This window comes from Equus asinus, chromosome 20, assembly GCF_041296235.1.
Source record: "Equus asinus isolate D_3611 breed Donkey chromosome 20, EquAss-T2T_v2, whole genome shotgun sequence".
Lineage (NCBI taxonomy): Eukaryota > Metazoa > Chordata > Mammalia > Perissodactyla > Equidae > Equus > Equus asinus.
In genome coordinates, this window is record NC_091809.1 from 79,455,804 (window position 1) to 79,478,786 (window position 22,983).

Below are 22,983 nucleotides of genomic sequence, written 5' to 3' on the forward strand. Positions count from 1 at the left end.
CCGCATAATATCGTCAGCTTCCAGAGCCCAGGCTTTCTGTGAGCAGAGCTTAGCTGGATGGTAGTTAAGAGTTACCTCCAGGACTTGCCTCATTTGTGGCATCACTAGAAACTTTATTTCTTTGTAAATAACATCGGCTTAGCCTTGTGCCATTGGGCACTTTACTTACCTGCTCTAAGTTTTTCATCTATAAATTTGGTGATGATAACACCTATTGCTCTAAGTAGTTGAGGGAGTAAATAAAATATTTATCTTAATTCCCTCATCTATAAAATGGGGAAAATAATATTACTTGCTCTGTACTATTGGGTTGTGAGGATTAGCTGCATTAACAGATTTAGAGTGCTCCGAAGAGTGCCTGGTACACAGTAAGTGCTCAGGAAGTGTTAATGGTGGTTTTTAATTCCCCCAGACACCAGCATGGCTCATTGCCTTTTACTTAAAGGTCGCACTTCTCCCTGAGTCCATCACTGGCCAGCTGGTCTAAAATTTCACCATTCTGTCTAAAATGTCACCACTGTCCCCACATACATAGGCCATGGGCCCCTTCCTGGCTTTATGTGTTCTCCGATTTATCACCATCTTTGTAAACTATATATACTATGTACAGTGATATGTAATTAGTGGTTCTCAAATTTTAGCATCTATCAGAATCACCTGGAGAGTTAGTGAAATCAGATTGCTGGGCCCCACCCAAGGGTTCGTGAATCGGTAAGTCTGTGGCAGGGCTTGAAAATTTTGATTTCTAACAAATTTCCAGGTGATGCTGAAGCTGCTGGTCCTGGACCGCACTTTGAAAACCACCGCCCTAAAAGTATCAAAGAAACAATGTGCAGTTGGTGACAACGGAGGCTAGTCTTTTTTTATTGTCTCCCTTACTAGGATTTACGCTCACGGGGACAGGGATTTTGTCTGTTTCTTTTGTTGATGTATCTCTGGCACCTAGGTAGATGCTCAATAATCCCTGTTGAGTAAATATGCACAGCAGGCTTTAATCTGTGCGATTGCCAGCGCCCACTGACCGTCTCTCTCGCCCCCTCCCGTGCAGTGCCGTCGCTGACCGCGCGCGTGTTTGTACCCTAGATCACCCAGGCGGCCTGCAGAACCCCTCGCGGCTCCGGACGCCGCCGCCGCCGCTCTCGCACGCCCACACCCCCAACCAGCACCACGCGGCCTCCATTAACTCCCTGAACCGGGGCAACTTCACGCCGAGGAGCAACCCCAGCCCGGCCCCGACGGACCACTCGCTCTCCGGAGAGCCCCCTGCCGGCGGCGCCCAGGAGCCGGCCCACGCTCAGGACAACTGGCTGCTCAACAGCAACATCCCCCTGGAGACCAGGTGCGGGGCCGGCGGGCGGGCCAGGCTGAGGCCGCGAGGGGCGGCGGGCGGGCAGGCGAACTGAGACCCCAGGGTTCTGGTGGGGCCCTTCTGTGTGTCCACCACCTGCCTTGGCCCTGGAAGCTGGAAGCTGGAAGCTTGGGAATCAAACAGCCCGAGGTCCAGGGCTAGCTTGCCACTTACCGAAGGGATGACCTTGGTCAAGTAGCTAAACCCCTGTATGCCTCACTTTCCTTGTCTACACAATAGGGATGCTGCTGGCAGGAAAGGGCTGTTGTAAAAGCAGATGAGAGCTGGTGTGTGTGAAGGTGGCTGGCACAGGTGTGCGGCCGAGAGCAGGCTCTGGGTCAGGGTTGGATATGGGCCCACACCTCTGCCTTTCCCTGTGATTTGGTCACCCTGTGCCTGGTGTGGGGCCTGCCTGACCTGTGATGGGTGCTCAGTAGATGCTCTCCCTCCACTTCTCTCCTGCTGGCCTATCCCCTTTATACCCCAAACCCTAATAATCCCTGACATTGATACTTCAGCTTTTGGTTACAAGGGCTTTCAAATGTGTGACATGATGTAATCCTCGCAACTTTATTAAGGGCTGTTATTATTGTATCCCATTTGGGAGTTTCAGAAGCTGAGAATCAGAGAGGGTCGGTGACTAGCTCAGGTCACATAGGCAGTCAGTATACAGGTGAGATTTGAATCTAGGTTGCCTGACTCCGTGCGCAGTGCCATTTCCCTGCACCGCAGCCACCTTCTTCGAGTCTCTCCTGGCTTGGACCCCTCCACCTCTCTCTCTTCCAAATTTGTAAGATGCTTCCTTCAGTTCAGGGACTTCAGTCAGTATCAGTTCTGTGGCCATCCTCTTTCCCTCTGCTAGGCCACTGTTTTTCCAAAATGAAAATGATTTTTTTTTATGATTATAAAAACCATACAAACTCACTGGAGAAAATGTAGAAAGATATAAAGATGAAAATTAGATTTAGCCATAATCCTGCCCCTCTGAGATAAGCACCATTGACTCTGGGGGCATAAACTTTCCCCACTTTCTCTAAACTGAAGATGGAATGTCCCAGGCTGGCACAAGTGGAACCTCTTAATCTTCTACCCTGTTTCTTAAAGTAGTGGGAAACATAGATTTTATTTTCTCAAACTCCCGTTCTTTATCTGTGAAGAGGACAAAAGTCATACTACGTTTAAGGAAGTGAAATTAATCTCTATGGAAAGTGTACCTATCTGACTCTGCCTGCCTCATAACCAGGATATTCATACACTGAGCTTCTGGGGTCTAGTGAGAGAAAATCAACATCTTTTTATGCCATTTTACTCCTATAGAAGTATTTACCCAAGAGCAAATTTCTCAGAGATACAACCCAACCTACCCCACCCCCAGTCTCTTAATTAATGTTTCTGTTGACATCCTTTAAAATCATGTATGACTTTTCCCTACCTGTCTCCTTTGCTCTCATCGGTGACAGCGTTGGATAATTTATGTCATCTCACCTAGAGTAGCTTAATCAGATCTCCGTTATGTCCAGTGTGCTTATTGAATGACTGCACATGGCTGAAAGAAGCTGCCAATAATCGATGGTTCTTATTCTCTGCATGAAACACGGTAGCCACTCCCTCTGCTTAGAGGTTTGTTTTTCTCCCTTAGGATCAAAGTAGGTGATTCTCCAGGTTTTCCAAGGGAAAGGAAGATAGAGGACGAGCTGCAGGGATGTTTTCCTCTTGGTTAGTTTGAGATGTGGAGGTGGTCCCAGCTTACTTCTCTTTCTTCACCAGCCACTGCTCACCTGCCATTCTGACTCTCTCTCCTCCCACATCCATTGCTCAGACCACATGGAACTTTGGGTTTTTTTCCTTCTACTTTATTACTACAAAGGTTCACTGTATAACAGGTGTAAAATGGAAATAAGCAAGAGAAGATAATCGCCCATGTCTACCACCAAATGATATCCATTGTTAACATGTTGGCTTAGACTCATTTACCATTTTATATATATCCATACACATATATAACATAATTATATATATATTTAATATTCAGTATGTGTACATATATGTCTATTTATCAGCCTTCCCCTAAATTCTCATTCCTTTCATGCCTCTGTGCCTGTGCAAATGCTCTTCACAACTCTCTGCCTGAGCTACTCTCCTCCTCTCTTCTTGATCTAGCAAAGTCCTACTTATTCTTGAAGATCCAGATGAAATGTTTGAGGTAGGTTTCCTCTGTGACCCCTGAGTTCTGTGCAACTAAAGAGGGCCTGAAACTAGGAGAGGTGCCTAATACGGTGGATAACACAGTTAGAATTCTGGATCTTAATACTGACCTTAACTGATTGATGGTACGGAACCAACAAGATGCAGTTTCAGGGGGATCAGTGTCAAGTTGGGCAGATAGAATCACAAGTAACTTGGACCAACTTGGTGAGGCGGGACGAGCATGGGCTTTAGAGTCAGGTGGACCTGGATTCCTACGTTGGCTTTAACACTTACTAGCCGGGCAAGTTCCTTGACATCCCTGAACCTTGATTTCCCCATCTGTAAATTGGGACAAGAATTCATGCCTCTCAAAGAGGTTGGGAGCGGGTAAAGGAAATATCCTATGAGAAGCACACAGCACACTGCCTGGCATTGAAAGACATGCAATGAAAACTACTTGCCATTTTTTCATATACATCTGCTTCCTGCTTTCATAGACATCAACGCTGTGAAGAAGAAAGTCATTCAAAAGATATCTTTTGAGCCCCCTACTCACCAAAGGAGTTGAGAGGAAATGGTAGGTTGTGCCTCTTCTCTACTTTGGAGAAGTAAGTTTGGCCCTCATTTTTTGAGGACATAAGTGATGGTCCATCCACTGTGGTGAGTTGTTCAAAGCACAGATGTTAGGGTCAGATCCACTTCATGCCCAAACCCCCACCCACTGCTCCCTAGCTGTGAACCTAGACCTTAAATTTCTTCATCTCTAAAAGGAAGAAAATATTAGTAATTTCCCTCTCTGATTATCTGTTGCAGCATAAACTACTCCCAAACTTAGTGACTTAAAAAAACAACAATTGGTTATTCTTCACAGTGTGAGTCAGGAGTTCAGGAAGAGCTCAGCTAGACTTTTATTCTGCTCCACGTGCTGTTGACTGGGGTCAATCAGTGGTATTTAGCTGTCAGCTGGGTGAGTCTGAGGCTCCAAGATGGCTTCACTCACATGCCCTACACCCTGGAGGAGATAACTGGAAAGCTGGGCTCAGTGGGATCCCTCTCCCTCTGATGTGGTCTCAGGGCCTCTCCGCACGGTCTTCCCAGTGGGAAGCTGTGCTTCACACTCAGCGGCTCAGGCTCCATGGCACCGAGACAGGAGCTGTTGATCCTCCTAAAGGGTTGACTTGGAACTGGCATAGCATCACTTCCATCATGTTCTGTTGGCCAGCCACCTTCAAGGGGAGGGACAACAGACTCCACTTCTCAAAGGGAAAACTGCCAAGAGTGCTCAGCTACCTTTAATCCGCCACACTGCCTCATAAGGCTGTTACAGCAATTACATAAAATAATGTTGAAGACATCTTAGCACACAAAAGTGCTCCACTGCTTAATATGTAGTACTTGTTGTTCAGTAAATATTCACTGAATGCCTACTGTGTGCCTAGCAGCTAAGACATTTAAGAGAGCAGACCCTTGCAGTAGGATAAGTGCTATGCTGGAGGTAAGCATAGGGAATGTGTGTTTTCATTGCCTCGGGATCCCCAGCACACAACACAACTTGTGGACTTGCCACCTGGTGGGTGCTTGATAAATCTTAGCACACAGGTGAAACGGATGAATTTTGGAACAAATGAATGAATAAATATACTTAACCAAGTCTAGCTGGGTTAAAAGGAAGACTTCCCAGTGGACCTGGTGCTGGGCAACTGAGAGCTGAAGAGCAAGCAGGAGTCCCTAGGTAGAGCTGGGGAGGAAGGGAGGGCCTGACGGAGGCACAGCTGAGCAAAGACGGAGAAGCTCGGGAGACAGGGCCTATCTGAGATCGTTGTCCTCAACAGCTTTTGCCAAGCCTCACCAGAATGAGGGAGCCTCCTGATGCCAGAGAAATAGTCACAGGCCCTTCCCTAATTGTCCCACTGAGTCTGTGTGGAGAGTCTGAATAAATAGCTGAGCAAATACCGTAACAGCTGGTAGAATGACCAGGAGTGAGTTAGAATGCATACTGGCAGGAAAAGAAAGGCTAGCAGAAGGACGAAGGAGAGAGAGGATCAGTTAACCTGCTCCTTTCTCTGTACCCTCTGTGCCTTTAGACGCTCCACAAGGGTAACCAAGTCCCCTAGGGAGGAAACTGGCCTACCTGCACTCCCTCCAGCTCAGGTAAGATGTTCCTTTAAGTCTCATGGTGCATCTGTGGTCCATTCTGATGGGATCCATGCATTCAGGTACCCCAAACCCTGATCCACTTGTTTCAGACTCTGCAGCATCAGACACTTACTTGATTTCACAGCCAGAGCAGAAGGCTGCCAGACCTTGGCTCTAGCTCGTCTGATCTGGTTTGGGAGCCTGGGGTCCATTTTATGGTCATGCACAATTTGGGGAAAAACCCTGCCCACCCTCAGAGATGGGAGACCATCCTGGTGGTCTCCAGCCCAGCCCTGGTGTGGTTGCCAGAACGACACACAGTATCTTCTGGTGGGCTGGGCCAACCCCTGAGCATTGCAGGGAGGTGGGTGGACAGATGTCCCTGTCATTTGATGATTCAGTCACAAATGTGCCTAAGACACAACCACTGCCATATAAGAAACTCCTGGTCTCGTAAGGGAGGCAGATCCGTAAATGAATTAATGAAGACAGGGCATTCTGGCTTTGACTAGGGGAGTACTCTGAGCAGAGAGGGGCATCAAGTAACAGTCATAACACGCATAGAGCCCTTATGGGGGGACTTGAATGAGCTGCCAACCAGGGAAGCTCATTAGAGACAGCATGCCCAGGGTTTTTACTGGGGGCTGGTTACATAGACACCCCCTGCCTGGCAAGTTCCCAAATTCCAGACTCCCAGAAGGAAAGCAGGTGTTCAGCATAAACCATATGGTTTGTACAAATAGTTTAGGCACAGTGAGTTAGCCTCTCTTATCGGTTAATGGTGGGAACCCTCCTGAAACCCAAGTTCCCAGACACCAGCCCAGGTGTCTTTCAAAGAAGAGCAGTCAGCAGTGCTCCTTAACTCTTTTCCGCACAGCTAGGTAGTCTTACTATCATCCCCACTTAGAGGTGAAGAATCTGAAGCACAGAAAACTTAAGTAACTTGCCTAAGGAACCACAGCCTGTAAGTAGCAGGGCCAGGATCCTATGCCCAGGCCAGCTGGCCCCTAACCACTGTCTGATGCCGCCTTCCTGATTACTAAAGGTGGCTTCTCAGCACATGCATTGGTAGGAATTTGCAGGGGAGAAAGAAATTCTGAGATGAGGGACAGTTGTGCAAAGGCACAGAGCCAGGAGAGAGCTTGTCATTTTGGAGAGATGGCTAAGAGTTGGTGGGTAAAGTGGGAGCACAGGGGCATCATGGAGATGACAGTAAATGGGGATCAGTAATGAAGGGCCTTGAGTTACATGAACAGGAGGTTGCACTTTTCCCTGTGGGCATGGGGGCTGGGGCTGGTAGAATGAGGGGCAGAGAATGAGTAGCTATCAACATTTTTTAAGTAGGAGAATGACATTATAGGATTGGCCTTTTAGAAGGATCACTGTGGCCTAGAAAACCTGGTGCATTTTCCCTTCTCTGTTCATCCGTTTGCTCAAAGGCCAGCTCCATTACTAACCATAAGTGTGGTCTTGGCTGAGTCTCTGATACCCTGAATCCCTTGTTGATCTCAGCTACCTAGTGTGGAGTGTGAGCCCTGCCTGTCCTACCCTACTGGGTGGCTGTCCCAGGACTTTGTGGACGGAGACACAGTCCAAGACACTGGGCTCATTGTGAGAAGATGGGCTATTGAACAGAGCAGCTCGGAGAACTACTGGCCACTTCCTTCTCCAAAGCCATTTGTTATGCCCTTGGGAGGCAAGCTCAGCCTGCCCCAAGTCTAAGATGGCCCTGGAAGCCCCTGTCTCAGGCAGCTCAGGGACTCTCCTGTCAGGCTTTAAGGGGAGCCCATCCCCTCCCAACCCTGAGAAAAGCTTTAAGAGCCACACAGCACTTGGCTGCAGTTCCCTCTCACTCAGTAACTCTGTCCTTAGAGGCCACTTGGGGCTATGAGGTCAGAGAGATCTGGGTTTGAGTCCTGTCTCTACCTTTTCATTGTTGCATGACCTTGAGCAGTCACTTAACCTATCTGGGCCTCAGTTTCCATAACTGTAAAATGAGTTAACAACACCCCCCAATGGGCGATGACCCTGGTGTCCATACCTGAGCTCTCAGCAGCAGTGAGCTGGACCACACAAGACTGTGACCCAGAGGGAGCTCAGCAGCTTAGGATCCCCATCAGGAAGTCCTTAAAACGTTTATTTTTCACAAGAACCAGAAACCCAGAGTGCTGGGGGTTGGGAGTAGATAGGAAATTTACGGGGAAACCTTGAGCTGGGAATCAGGACACTGGGCTTTAGTTTCAGCTTTGCTGCTGACTTGCTGTGTCTATGGGAGCAAGACACATGTCTCTCTGGGCCTCCGTTTTCTCATCAGTCAAATGAGGCCTAATAACTTGACCCAGAACTAAGTTTTAAAGTACAGAGTAAGGTTATTTCAAGGCAGTGGTAGCATTCTGAACAGGCTGCATTTTCAGCAAAGGCTCGTGTCCCCCCAAATTCCCGAGTGATCTGAATGGTTAATATCTGAGTTAAATGAGAGTGGAAGATCTTCCAGAAAATCTTATACCCTATCACTCTAGAAACGCTTTCTTCTGCTGCATTGCCTCTTCCCTTGTCCTAATAGATCTGTATTTTTAGGAGATAATTATCTGTTCTCTCTCTCTTTAAATAACTGTTTCTTTTTAAATTATAAAGGCAAAAATAAAAATCGCTCTTGACCCAGACACCGGAAAATCCCCACTGTTAACATTTTGATCTTAATCCTTTGTCCTTTTCCTCTGAGTCTGTTTCTTTGTTTGATGGGTTTTAAGGTACAGGTTTGATTCTCTGAGAGCACAGTCCTAGCCTAGTGATGCAGACCAGAGCCTGGATGTTCTCGGAGCCGGCCCTGCAGCCGGCCTCAGGCCCCGCGGGGCAGGGAGAGCTTTGCCCTGGGCTCTCTGGGCAGGCGCAGTGAGGGCCTCAGGCTGGGCCATATGGACTGTCGAAAGGCTGAACATTCCCTCCTGGAAGGCAGAGAATGGAGGAAATAATAATAAAACACCACCTGTGCTACCCTCAATTAAACCCCAACCGTGTGCCTGCAGGATGCCAGGCACGCTTCCCTTTGTATGCCCCACCATTCACAGGAGTCCGCAAATATTTACTGAGTGCCTGCTGCCGTGTAGCAGGCATTCTGCTAGAATCTGGGCACATGGGCAGTGAATAAGGCTAATAAGATCTCTGCCCTCGTGGAACTTAAATTGCATTAGGAAATAAAGACAATAAGCAGATATATATATACACGTTGTGTGTGTGTGTGTGTGTCTAGTCCCGCGAGGAAACTAAAGCAATGCACAGGGCCAGGTGATTGGGAAGAGTAGGCTGGGAGCTCTTGTACTCAGGGTGAGAAGGGAGGGAAGATGTAGATGTTTGGGGGAAGGTGATTTAGGCAAATGAGAGCAAAGGCTTAGCTTGTTGGAGAAACAGCAAGGAAGCCAGTGTATGCATAGCACAGCAAATGAGGTTGGAGAGGTAGCAGGGGCCCGGATCTTGTAAGATCTTGTGGCCCTGGTAGGGACTGTGGTTTGTTCTTGTGAAGCCATTGGAGGACTGAGAGCAGAGAAGAGGCATGATCCCAATTATACTTTAGGTTCTCTAAGGAGAATCAGCATCCCATTTTATGAATGCTCAGAGAGTTGACTCTTCTGCCCGAGGCTGGTGATTGTTGGAGCTGGGACCTGTCTGACCCCAGGGCCTGTGTGCCTCCTGCTGTGCCCCGAGGCCACCTGCCTGCAGGCAGAAATGAGGCCGCTCTGAGTGACTCCCACACCCCTGCGGTTCCTCGCAGGCACTGTGGGAGCAAAGCAGCCTGCTGCCCAGGCAACTGAACCCAGACACCTTCAGGATTCTCTTGAAGGGGAGGTCCCCACCACCACAGCAGTGCTCAGTGGTCCCGGCTGCAAAACAGTGTTGCCTTGTGCTCTCACTGCCCCTGGGAATGTTAACACAATGGCACCTTGAGATGGTCCTTACAGCCCCTCCTCATTTTGGTCTGTGAGGCTGGCCAAGGGGCAAAACCACAGACTGGGCAGTGACTCAGGGTTTTGAGCAGAGAGGGCCTGAGCTCTGGGCTCAGACAAACCCAAATTCTATTCCAGCTCTGCCGCCTGCTTACTCTATGATAGGACCTTAGAAAAGTTACTTCTCTGGGCCTTGCTTGCTACGAAACAAAGATGGTAGTACGGACTTTGTAGGGTTGTTGTGAGGAATAAGATCGACTTTGGGTACTAGTTGCCGAGTTCTAGAGCAGTGAATAGTGTATGGGAGATGCAGGGTAGAGAACTGCTATTATATTTACCATTAGTTCCTCTGTAATACTTATTTAGCCCTTAAAAACTCTTCCAATGTTATCTCTGTCCTGTAACAACCTTGTGAGCTTAGTATTGTTATCCCCATCTTACAGATGAAGGAAGTAAGATTAGGAGAGGTTAAGGTTTTTACCCAAAGTAACACAGCAATGAAGTGGCAGAAAAGGGACTTGAATTTGGGTTTTCTGGTTCTTAAAACCTGGTCAAAGTCAGAAGAAAGGTCCTGGCAGGGCTGGACCAAAAAGTTACCTTTGTGCAGTGATTCCTTCCCTCAGGTGCCCACAACAGGCTGAAGCCACCACTGGCTTGTTAGAAACCATTCACTACAGCGTTTTCAAGTGAGATGGCAACAGTCCCAAAAATACCAGAAAACAGGATGCAGGGCACTTGAGTGTGATTGATGCCACTTAGCAGGTGTGGTTGAGACCAAAAAAAAAGCAAGCATGTCTATCTTCATTATGGCTTAGAATAGGTAAAGTTGCAAAATGCTATGCTGCCCTCAGGGCAGTTAGGGGGACAAAAGAGCCACCCCTCCCCCCGCTTCTTCTATAGGGGACCATTCTCACCAATCAGTCATCACCCAGGCCCCTGCTCTGCTAAAGGACTGTGACAGCCCAGATATCATCAGCATCAACCTGGAGGCTTGTGAGAAATGCAGATTCTCAGGGCCCACGCTCATGTACTGACTCAAGATCTCTGGGGGTGGGCCTCAGCAATGCACAGCTCTCCAGAAGATTCTGGTGCTTACTTAAGTTTGAGAACCATTGCCTAGAAAGAAAATGGCCCCAAATGCTTATCTGGCTTTTTTCTTTTGGACTCGCAAAATGAGTGTCTCCAGCTATTGTTTAAGCTGATGTAGGCAGCATCGAGTAGGAGAAAAAGCTCAGGCTTTAGAACCACATCAACCTGAGCTCAAAGTCCTGCTTTGAACCTTGCTGGCTGGTGACCTTGGCAAGTCCTGTTACCTCTCCACATCTTAGTTTCCTCATCCGTAAAATGGAGATAACTCTGCCTTCCTCACATAGCCTATTTTGAAGATTTGAGATAAATGGATGTAACTCACCTAGCTCAGTGCCTGACACATAACCAGTCCTCATCAGTGAGAGCTATGATTTGATGCACACAACTGTCAGACATTCAGGTTTGTATAGAAAATGCTCCCCCTGGATGCTCTGTGCCAGGCAGACCCCTTCACGTGTGGCTTGCACACAGATCCATCACCTGGAAACTGTGTCCCACTGGTCTCATTCACAGCTGCACCAGACAGCCACTTTGTGTGTTTCTCTACTGTCCCCCTGCATCGATGCATGACTCATTGCTTCATTCATGTCTCCATGTGTGCGTAGAAACCTAGGCAAGCAGCCATTCCTAGGGACATTGCAGGACAACCTCATTGAGATGGACATTCTCAGCGCCTCCCGCCATGATGGGGCTTACAGTGACGGGTAGGTGACATCCCCATGCTCCTCCCCTCTGTGCGTGCTCTCCCCGCAGTTCTTGCACTTGCATGCAGACCCTGAGACCTTTCCCTGGGATCTCCCGCAGGAGGATCTCCCAGGGGATGTTGCATGCCCATTTCCAAGTCCATGTTCAACTCGCAAGACTTTATCATTGGAATACCTTGTCCCCCAGCATATTAACAGCAGTCTTGTTAATATGCAGTTCCCAGCATCTCATTGGCTGCCTTTGCCATTCTGAAAGCCATCTCATGTAGCAGTTTTTCTATGGTACAGTCCCTGAATTGTATGTATTTTGGCCCTGAGTATGTACTCTGTGGCCTGAGGCATCTTGTGCCCCAGTGGGATACAAGATTACACTTAGACTTACCCTTTAACCTAAGACTTTGGGGGATGCAGTGCAACCAGCGTCCCCCATTTCCCAGGCTGTGTACAGGTTCTCTCATGGCCATGGTTAAAGCCAAGCTATGGAAGATTTTCTGACACCTAGTTCGGCCACAACCATGTGCTTTGACCGTGCCACGCTGCCCTCATGACTGTAGCTAGGCTGTAGGATGCAGTTGCCCATCTGTCCTCCTGCACAGCTTTCACCAGGGCCTTGGAAGGCAGCAGTCTGGCTTCGGAGCAGAGTGCTTCAACGGCATTTGTGGCCATTGGCTGCATAACAGCCACTAAGGGACTTCTGACCATGGCAGAACTTAGTGGTGCTTTCTTGGTTCCCACCCCCCCTCCAAAACCCTCTTTAAAAAGAATGGTATTCCATTCCTCCACCAAGGTACACTGGCAAAGTAGGTACTGGAGGGAGAAGAAAAACTTTAGGCTCCATTATCTCCAGGGGACAGAACAGGATTTTAGACGTTTTCCAAGTTACTGCAAATTTTAGAGAAGAGCTAGTTTATTACCCAAGGAATAGCACCCAGCCCCATCCTGTCCCAGGAAAAGGATCTCAGCACCCAGCCTTCTGTCGAGTCGGTAACACCTTCTGCCTTGGCTTGGGTGCTTTTCCTGTGGGTAGGGCTGTCCTATCCATGTTCCGTGGAAACGTGTGTTCATGTGGCCTGTTTTGTAGTCTGATACGTGGTTCTCCTTTTCTCAGTCCCTCCTGTCCTCTGTGGTGATTCTCTCTCCAGGCGCCTCTGCATGCTTCTTCTACTGCTGCCTCTGTCCTCCAGGTTGACCTGGGTTCCTAGTGAGTTGGCAAACCCTGATGCCCTCTGGCTTCTCTCCATCCACAGGCACTTCCTCTTCAAGCCGGGAGGTACCTCCCCGCTCTTCTGCACCACATCACCAGGGTACCCTCTGACATCCAGCACAGTGTACTCACCTCCGCCTCGGCCCCTGCCCCGCAGCACCTTCGCCCGGCCGGCGTTCAACCTCAAGAAGCCCTCCAAGTACTGTAACTGGAAGTGCGCGGCCCTGAGCGCCATCGTCATCTCTGTTACGCTGGTCATCCTGCTGGCATACTTTGTGGGTAAGCACCTCCCTCACTCTAGCTTCCCTTAGCTCCCCTTTGGCCCAGAGGGCAGTGACCAAGACACCTGTGGGCACTGAAGCACCTTGCTAGCATGGCAGTCAAAGCATACAGGGTGAGCCAGGCAGCCCTGGAGCGCTGGACTGGCCTACACCCCCGAACGTCCAGGTCTGCCCTTCGGGGCCCTCTTCACCTCCTCTCTGCACATATATGAAGAAGGAAGCATAGCGTCTGCCCTTTCATGTGTTGGATGCCTGGCATTAGGCATAAGCACTGGCTAAGACTGGCATGTGAGGTGGTCATCTATGACATGAGTGTCATAGATTGGAGTCACTACAAATGAAATAAGTTGAGAGGCTGGACAGCAGACCAGCTGCTGCTCTCCTGCTGGCACCGTGAATGTAGCTGAAGTGAGGAACAGGCAGGATGTGGGGTGTCCTGGAGTGAAGGGAAACTGCCCAAGATTGACCTGTGCTGACCTCAAGCCAGGAAAGCAGGTCTGCAGGAGAGGGTCTGGCAAGGCGATCTGTGGGTACTGTGGGAGCTAAGGTCCAGAGTTAAACCGTGGTCAGGAACCCGAGGAAATCCCAACTGAGGAGCGGCAGGTCCCAGTGAGCAGTTAGAGCTGCCTGAGGGAGGCACAGAGGCTCCAAGCAGCACTGACTGGCCTTCCTACCTGACCCTGGGGCACCACTGTGGGTAAGAAGCTCCACCTAGCCTTGCCTTGCTACCGTAGGATGTGCCGCCTTTGATATGTTTCCAACACAGTCTGGCTTCCTGCTTTGGACCGACCCCTCTCTTTGGTCTTCTCCCGGGGAAGATGTTAATCGGAAGAGATCTGCAGGCGTTGTGTAGAGTCTGCTGCCTCTATGTAAATCAGCCTATCAGTAAAGGCATCCATCGGGGTTCGCTTAACTCTCCATCCTTTCCGACCTTCAGATTCTAACATTCTAAGATGTAAGGCAGGTCAGGCCAGTTTGGGAGGGCCTTGAATCCATGCTAAGGAATTCTGAGAAAATTCTGTAAGCAAAGGGGACTTTTTCAGTATAAGCCTAAGAAATAGAAACAAAACTAACTGGCAGAGGCCAAAGGAAGACAGAGTGCTGTCCATTGTGAAAATGGACTTGTAACAAGCAAAGTCACTGTGGATGAAAAAAGGGCTGTCTTGAGAGGTAGTAAGTGCTGTCACTAGGAATGACTAATAGATCATGGGCCCCCACTTGTTCAGGATGTGGAGAAGGGATTCAAGCATGGATGGGGGTTGGGTGATGTAAGCTGTAAGGTCACTTCCTTCTCAACATTCTTGAATTTTATGAAAACAAGTAATCAGGAAGGTGATAGTCCTGCAAACAAGGAGTTCTCCTTAAATATCTCGAGCGATACTAAGCCTCCTCTGGTATGCCAAGTCTCTTTCCCATTGTGAAGACTGGCTTAGAGAATTTCATGGCTCCAAGCCCAGGTTGGTATACATGTTTCTTCTCTTCTTCTGTCTGATTAGTATTGATTAGTTGTTGCTGCCTAGAAAGCTGTGTTGAAAAGGATCCCGAGGCTATATTCACACTTAATGGAAAAGAGTCTCTGTGATTGATTAGTGATGTCTGTCGTGGTCACAGGAGTGGAGAATATTGATGACACACCAGGTATTTGCCATCCTTGCTTTGGGTCATTGGGTAAAAGGAACAGCCAAACTGGGAGAGGTCAGCACCCACCCAGGCTCTGTGAGAGGTACATGATTGATGTAGATTGGGTTACAGGTGACCGTTGTGGGGTTCCAAGCGCTGTCACCTGCCATGGAGTTTCTTCCTGACATCACCAATACTGTGTCCCCACCAACCAGTAACACAGTTCTTGCTTTTGACTGACATTATTGTGTTTCGTAAATGAGTAGACTTTTGAACAAACAGTGTTCACTGTTCGTCAAGAGTCAGGTAGTTTGCTGCATATAGAGGTCAACTTGTTTTGCATTGAAGTCTTAAGGTTTATACTATTTAGGCTAGCTCAGGGAGAAAGAATAGATCTTTATATGATTAAATAAGCTCTCTGCTCTTTTCCATCCCATGGGCTTCTTCCTCTCCCATTTAATAAGAATATGTGGTCGGTCATCAGCTATCTGAAAATAGGGGCTACTGTGGGAGTGAGTTCCCTATTATAGGAAGGGTACAAATAGTATGTGATGATCTTGTAGCAATAATAAGATTCGATCACTGACTGGGGGTTTTCACTGGATGACCTTTAATTTTCCTTCCAACATTGACAGCCTTTGAATCTATGATTTTGTGAATTTTATTTTTCATTCAGCAAACCATATACGTTTGAGCCACGCATTATGCTACATGCTAGGGCTAAAGATGTGGTCCCTACCCCTGAGGTGTTTATAGCTTAGAGAGGAGACAGCTGTGTTAGTAGTGACTGAGGCAGCTCAGGGGCTCCGGGAATACCCAGCCCCCGCCGGGAGGACTAGGTGAGTCTTCCTGGGAAACGTGAGGTTTTAGCTGAGTCTTCGAGTCCACATTAACCAGAAGTGGACATGCAGGAAGGGTATTTCAGACCAAGGGAGGTTTCAGAGACTTGAAAGAGGATGATGTGGTGGCAAAGACGTTGTTCTGTGTTTGAAGCATTTGAGGGACGTGGGGGGCATGGTTGGAGCTAATGCAGGAAAATTTGGTCAGATTATAAAGATCACCTTGGAGGCCAAGTTAAGGACCTTTTTAGATGGGTAATGGGGAGCCATGGAAGGGCTTGAAGCGGTGGCAGGACATAGCCAGGCTTTATTTCAGAAAAGTTAGGGCAGAGGAAGAAAGGATAGGCCCCATTGCAGTAAACAAGTCAAGAGAAGCGGAGGCTTCAACTGAGATGGTGACAGTGCTGGTGGAGAGGAGGGGCAGATCTGAGGTCCATTTGGGAGAATGGTCAGTCCACTGATAATGTGCCCTTGCCAAGAATAAATACATCCTTCTGATAAAACCCTATCTGTGTAGAAACCTTAAGACTGGACTCTGGATTCCAGATCCAAAGAGGTCAGAGAGGCAAGCTTGGAGCGTTCCCTTCATTATGGGCAGACTCAGCAAGGTGCTGGGGCGAGCTCACACCCAGCCTCGCAGCCTGGGGTCCATTCCCAGCTCTGCCACCTTGCAGCTGTTAGCCCTTGGGCAATTCACTTCTCTTTTTGAGTCCTGATTTCCTCATCGAGAAAATAGGCACAACCCATTCCATCAGGAGGATGTTTGTGAGGCTGGAGGAAGCTGATGCAGGTGAAGGCACTACAGGTGTGAGGCCTATCTCTGCCTTCGTCAAGGGCTGGGGGCAGCAACCTGGGTGCTTGCTCTCCTCCAGCTTCTGGGACAAGGATGTGCATCGTGTTGCTTGGCCATAATCAGAGGCTGTGATGACTAACTTGTAAGGAACCATCAATTATTAAAAACCAAATTAATTGTCTGAGCCGAGCACAAATATCCTTAACAAAGACTTTTCCAGCAGACCAACCGATCTAATCAACAGGCAGAAGCACAGATATTTAATTAGATTTTTGATGAAAAATTGTGTTTAATTTCAAGTATAATCAATTATTAATTACTGTAATGAGTGAGTCTGACTGGGTTTACTAATTAACTCATTTAAAAATTATGAATAACCTTTTCATTTGTAATTATTTTCTACATCCTATCACGTTTCAGATAAGAATCGCATCACCTCCCTGGCAGAGGGGGAGGCGGAACCCAAGGGTGGAGAAGAATCGCTCTTGCTGGGGTGTCTGCTCAGGGCTGCCGTATCTGCGTGGAGCCCTGATAGACCCATTTGACATTCAGTTTCCTAGCTGGAAAGTTCATTGGGAAACGAGCAACCAGTCACCTTTCATCTGCAGAGACTTTGTGGTTATTTTCATAGGATGGTAGAGAAATTGGAGTGGGCACTTAGCACCCACAAAGTGCCAGGGCCTGGGGCCTTGCCCTTGGGCGTCTTCTCCTCCCCTGGGTGTGTGACTTAGCAGCTTCCACCTGGGCTGGGGATCCAGCGAGGACCCTCAGGAAGCCTGGGGATCTCTTCAGAGAGAAGATGTGTATTTTTGTCTCCAAAGGACAGCCATTCGGAGAGGCAGCCACTGGGGATGAGGGCCTTGCTGCAGTCACACATTCTCCCTGTGAAGGTTGGCAGGTGCTTTTAGTCTCTGTTGGAATACCCTGCCTTTTCTGAAGCAAAGAAATCTGTGTGCAGAACAAAATGAGGAGAGGTCGATATGAGGGGAAGGTTGGTTATAAGTCAAATGATGAAACTTATACATTCATGGCAGTCATGCTTTATTTTATAGCATTTAATTGTTTTTAAAACATTTTCACCAAAAATAACAGTGTAGTCTGGAGTAGTAAAAATAACTGGCCTCGTTTTGATCACTATTAATAAAAGCAGGTAGCTTTGATTGTGTGCTGGCAGTCTCTGTTCTAAGCACTCTGCTTGCATTTTCTCATTGAAATCTCCCAACAGTGCTATGGGTTATTGTCCCCAGTTTACAGATGAGGACAGTGAGACCCAGGGAGCTTAATTCACTCACCCGCTGTCACATGGTAAACGGCAAGACTGTGTACTCAGGCTCTTGAGCTGATGCTTTTCTCAGGTTTCTCAAATGTTGTCTCATGTTTCTCAAATGTTTTTCTCTTCTGAGCTCACGGTCTTAAGCCTTGTGCTATACCTTTCCCATCTTAGTATTTGGTATTCTCAGTTCTTAATATGTGCTTCACATGGGTCCAAGCCCATTATGTATCATCTCTCTGAACGCTCACAACAATTCTGTGAGATGGGTATTATTTTTTTCTATTTTCTACAAGGGGAAGCTAACGTTTTCTTCAGAAAACTTAACCATTTGCCTGGGTCACAAAATTAGTAAATGACATAGGATTTCAGAGACTCTACCTTCAGCCACAACCCTGTAGGTTCGAGCTTGAACAGATGATATAGAATCAAAAGACCCCACTTCAGGCCCTGGCTCTATCACTTGCTGAGCATGTAAACTTCAGCAAGTTCCGTAACTTCTCTGAACCTCACTTTCCACTTTCCTTATGGTTCTTACTATAGGTGTGGCTGGAATGATTAACCCCATTTTACAGGAGGAGAAACTGAGTATAGTATCATGGTTGAGAGCCTGGGTTCTGAAATTAGGATCTGCTGCCTCCAGGTCTCAGCTCTGCTGCTTACAAGCTTTGTGACGTTAGGCAAGTTTACTTAGCCTCGCTCAGCCTCAGTTTACCCATCTGTAAAATGAGGATAAGAATAGTGGCTACCTCACAGGGTTGTTGCAAAATTCCAATAGGATAATTTGCCTAATGTACCCAGCCCACTGCTGGCACAGAGTTAGCACTCAAGAAAAGTTACATACTATTTTTATTATTACTAGTAGCATTAGTGCTATTAGCATCACATGTAAAAGAAGATTAGTAAGTCTTGAGTGAGAACGTGGACCAGCCTTGTGTCACTGCAGGGCCTACGGGCTCCCCAGCCTGTGTTAGTCACAAGGGCAGCTGACAGAACGGTGAGGGGAACCTGTCAGAAGATATTTGTAGGGATGTCTCACTGTTCCGGGGAAGCGGCCGTAAGAAGAATCATTGCCCAAAAAGTGCCTCACGTCGTGTCTTTAACTAGGACAAAAGTTGATTTTTGCTTCCCTGACAGCTGCCTCCATCCAGATCATACTGACAGCTTCCCTGGCGTTCTGAGTCTCTGTGTGAAAAGCAGACACCGAGTGCCACAGAAGAGCCGTGGGGTGCTATCTGGAGGACTCTTCAAGCACTGTCTTGCCAGAGAGGCCTTTGGAATAGGAGACAAAAGAGGCTTGTTAATAATACAAAATCTCGGAATAACTTTACATTTCAGCAGAGACCCAAGATTGCCCTGGGCTGCTGCGTCTTCCATCCTAGGTCCAAGTTTAGGCAAGTTTGCTTAGCTCTCTCAGGGGCAGGGCAGGAGTGACTTTCACTATGACTTGTCTGAGGGAGCTTGGTGTTCTGATCAGAAGAGGAGGTGGGATTCAATGGAAAGCTCGGTTCGGCCACTCTCCAGCTGTGCAAGTCTTTTGAGACTTGGTTTCCTCATCTGCAAAGTGGGAAGAATAATAGTACCTCCTTCTTGAGGCTGTTGTACAGATTAAATGAGATGATGTTGGAAAAATACAGCCCAGTGACAAAGGAGGAGTCCCTTGCCGGTGGCCCTGGGAGACTGTTACCCCTCCTTGGACCTTAGTTATCTCAACCCAAGAGGTGGAGGGAGATGATTATTCCAGGTCTGTCATTCTCTGCCTGTAGGAAGCTGAACCAGGACATTGAAATTGGAGTCACAAATGTGGGCTGCAGCAGCCTCAGGTAACCACAGTGGAACAGCCCAACATGCTCAATAGCAATGAGGGATTCTTTTTTTTAATTAGGTCGTGTTTTCACCTCCACCAGCAGCTGACTGTGGATTGAAAAAAAAAAAAAACCAGAACCCTTGCTAGGAGTGGTGATAGTTTATTTATAAGTGAGAATGTTGCGACGCTTAATTGCTGCTTTTCAAAAGGCAGCTATTAGAGAGTGTAGCTTGTTGGAATGTTATTGCAGTTCGTGGACTGGAAGAGCCTGGGTCGTCCCGTTTTTGAAGTTATCCAGGCAGTGTTGATAGAGGTGGACTTGGGCATTAAATGTGACTTGCATAGACTTGTGCAGGCTCTCTCGAGATCTCTGACCTTTCTCCATGCCACCTTGACTTCAGCATGGCAGCAGTCCACTTAGGAGGGATATGAGGGCCCCCTCCTCTTTAGGGGTCCTGTTGCTCACCCTCCCATCTTCTAATGTCTTATTCTTTGCTGCATACTCAGTCCCTAGCATGAAGCCTGGCACAAGGTAGTTGTGCTCCCTAAGACTTGGTTGAATAAAAAACCCTGCAAGATGGTAAAATCTGCCAAGGGTATTCCAGGCAAAAGTGTGGTGGCAGAAATGTGCATATTATGTCCTGGGGCTCAGGTACAGGTGAAATGGACATGAGATGAGTAGAGAAAGGATTAGAAATAGAGGCTAGGGTGATTGTGCCCCCTGCTTCCTCTTGGTTATCCCCGTCTGGTTCAGCCCGTGCAGTATCAGGGTCTCGGATGTCATTTGCTTCATAAGCACAGGCCTGTTACGCTTTGGGCCTGGGTGTTATTAGTGAGCAATAAGGCTTGTTTTCTCTCCTTTCTCTTGGACTTCACATCAGGCCTTTTGGATAGAAGCCATAGACTGAGCTTTATAGCCCAAAGAATGGGAAACAGCGATGATTGAACTTGATCTTTTAGGAGGGGGAAAAAGTGATAAAGATACAGGATCCTGTATTAAAACCTTTCTCTTCAAGATTGATTCCTTCATGCTGCTCTGTGGGAATTGCTAATAGCAAGATATATATAGATTGTCCTCTTTCTAACAGACCCCAGACAAATATCCTCCAACCCCCCAAAGCGGGGACGTAAGGAGAACAGCATGGTTCTCTGCAGTCGTCTGAAATACCGCCATGCAGAGGAGGAAGCAGTCTTGCACTGTGGGACTGCAGGGGACAGAACCAAGTCCTGGGGTGAAAATGACGGGAAGGCCAATTTGGGCTCTTGAGGGAAGGCTTCTCTAACAAGAGAGCCATCTGGATGGAGAGGGCTTCTCGTGTCTGCAATAAGAGGAACGAGGGTTCTGTGCCCAGACTCTGTAGACCACTGGATCTTGTCTGTATCATCCTTCGGCCATTACTAGCTGTGGCACCTGGGCCAGGACTTAATCTCTTTAAGATGACTTTCCTCATCTGTAAATAGGAATCAACAAACAAAAGACTAGCTGGAATGATTAAGTCATTCAACATGTTTTAGCTCAGCATGAAAGAAAATTTTCCAACTTGCAGGTTTCACTCTCTCCCCATTGGTCCAACTCAACCCAAAGCCAGAGCCTGAGGGAACCCAGTGATCCAGGCCATATGGATCAACCTCCCAGGGCAGAACAGGGTGGAGAAGGATGGGGTGGAGCTGGAGGGCAGATGGATGCTATCAGTGTCCCTACTCTTCATAATTCCTTTCGCTAATGATGTTCAGGGCTCTGACTGTGCTCCTAGGGCCCCAAGAAGAGGATAGAAACCCAAACCATACTCAGCCACATCTCCCTTACCTGTCCACCCATTCAGTCACCAGGCCCTGACCACTTCTGTTTAAAATCAGATTTATTGCAATATAATTTACATACAGAAAATTGACACTTTTTAGGTATACCAGTCTATGAATTCTGACAGAGTTACATGACCACCACCACAATCAAAACACAGAACATTTCTATCACCCCAGAAAGTTTCCTTATGAACCTTTGTAGTCCTCTCTCTTCATTCTCAGCCACTGCCCACCACCCATCTATTCCCTACAGACTTAGGTACTGTGTTTGAGACGTGTAATAAAGAAGTGGTTTGTTTACTGGATTCAAAAATCAGGTGTTACCTACAAAAACCTTCAAACTCTAAGATGTCAAAGCGTTGTTGAGAAAATTTTAAGATAGAATTCAGAATTCAAGTTTAAATTAGGGCAAGCCATGGAAACATTGTAGGGCTTTCTGTATATTACTCTTGACCTCCTCGAAGGATAACAGCCAAAAGCTTCCATGTCGTCAGCATAAATGCACAGGATTACGATCATCTGCCTTTTTCATGGACAATTTTTTCATGCACACATTTTCAAGAATTGAGAGAATTCTCATTCTTGTCAAATTTAGTAGCTCTATCACGTTTGTGCCATTACTATCTCATTGTATTCCTGCTGTTTCCAACTGTTTGCTGTTATAAACAGCACTTCTGTGAACATCTTTGTGCCTCCCACTCTGTTTTCTTCTTGCGATTATCCCTGGGGAGGGTGTGTGACCCAGAGCAGGATTCCTTTGTCACAAGGTGTGGACAGTATAAAGCTCTTGTTACTCACTGCTAGGGGTTCCTCAGATGGTAGAACTGAATCCCAGGGCCCCCAGCCAGGTATCCAGTTTTCCCACACTCCTGCCAGTGTGGGCCCTTGTGGCTGATCTTGGGTCGGCCCATTTAATGGGAGGGGATCAGGGGATGTTACAAGTGGCTCTAAGACCCAGAGAAGCGAAAAGATCTTCATTCCTGGAGGGAACCCGCTCCCTTCTCCAAGTCGGTTCCTTTTCAAGAGTTTAGCTCAAGTGCCATTTCCTCAGTGAAGCTTCTCTGGCCCTTTCATGGAGGATCGGGCACCCACTTGTATGCTCGGTATTGCTCACGGTGTTCTCCACACTTGGAATGAAACGATTGTATCATGGATTGGTTGCTACCTGTCTCCACTGTTGGATTGGAAGCTTCCTGAGGATAGAAACAGTTTTCATTCTTGCTCAGGGCTCTCACCGCAGCTTCTTTTACCAGGTCTGGCATGATGTAGCAGGTGCTCAGCAAAAGTTTCTTCAAGGAGAGAAAGGAGGGGAGGCTGTCAGGACCAGAACCTAAGCCACCTTGCAAGGCATGGAGTGGAGGGAGAGAAAAAGGTCAACATAGAGGCTCAAGTTCATGCAGGGAACAGAGAGCAGAAGTCTAGAGGCCATGGGATAATGTGAGAATGAAAAATGGCTGCTGGAAGCCAAGGGGTGGGAAACCAGAGGTGGCTGCCAAGATGTATTCACAGAGTGGGGCATAGACTTGGCATCAGACGCTCGTCAGTTCCTTATGACTGTGCAACTTTAAGCAAGAAGTTTGCTCTCTCTGAGCCTCAGTTTCCTCCCTCTGAGCCTCAGTTTCCTCCCCTGTGAACGTAGATAACAGGCTGTTGTGGGGATGTGATGACAGTCGGGTGCCTAGTTCTTACTCGTAAGAGCCACTGGTGAATGAAATCTCTCTTCCCCTCCCCCTGGCCAGCAAGATGTATTGAATTTGAGGGTCAAGCAGTCCTGAGTTTGGAAAGGTCTCAGAAAAGAAAGGACCCAAGATTTCTAGTATGTCCATTTTTTATAACAACAGTGGTGGCTCTCCCAGGGCTCAGAGGCCCTTGCCCTGTGGGCAGTTTCAAGGCCCTTGAAGAGGCAGCATAGCCCTGGTCAGTTGGGAGGCAGCCCCAACTGTGCGTCTGGGGTGCTCCTT

General features: G+C 47.8%; 1 protein-coding gene across 8 annotated transcripts in view; it reads left to right on the top strand.

The window, feature by feature from the left end:
- Positions 1-22,983, top strand: part of TENM4 (teneurin transmembrane protein 4) — a 728,135-nt gene that overhangs the window by 499,685 nt on the left and 205,467 nt on the right. For all 8 annotated transcript variants that reach the window (XM_070490574.1, XM_070490568.1, XM_070490572.1 and 5 more), the window contains 3 exons: positions 1,084-1,339; positions 11,307-11,405; positions 12,653-12,888. In XM_070490574.1, the coding sequence (XP_070346675.1) occupies positions 1,084-1,339; positions 11,307-11,405; positions 12,653-12,888 (591 nt within the window). The remainder of the gene's footprint in view (positions 1-1,083; positions 1,340-11,306; positions 11,406-12,652; positions 12,889-22,983) is intronic.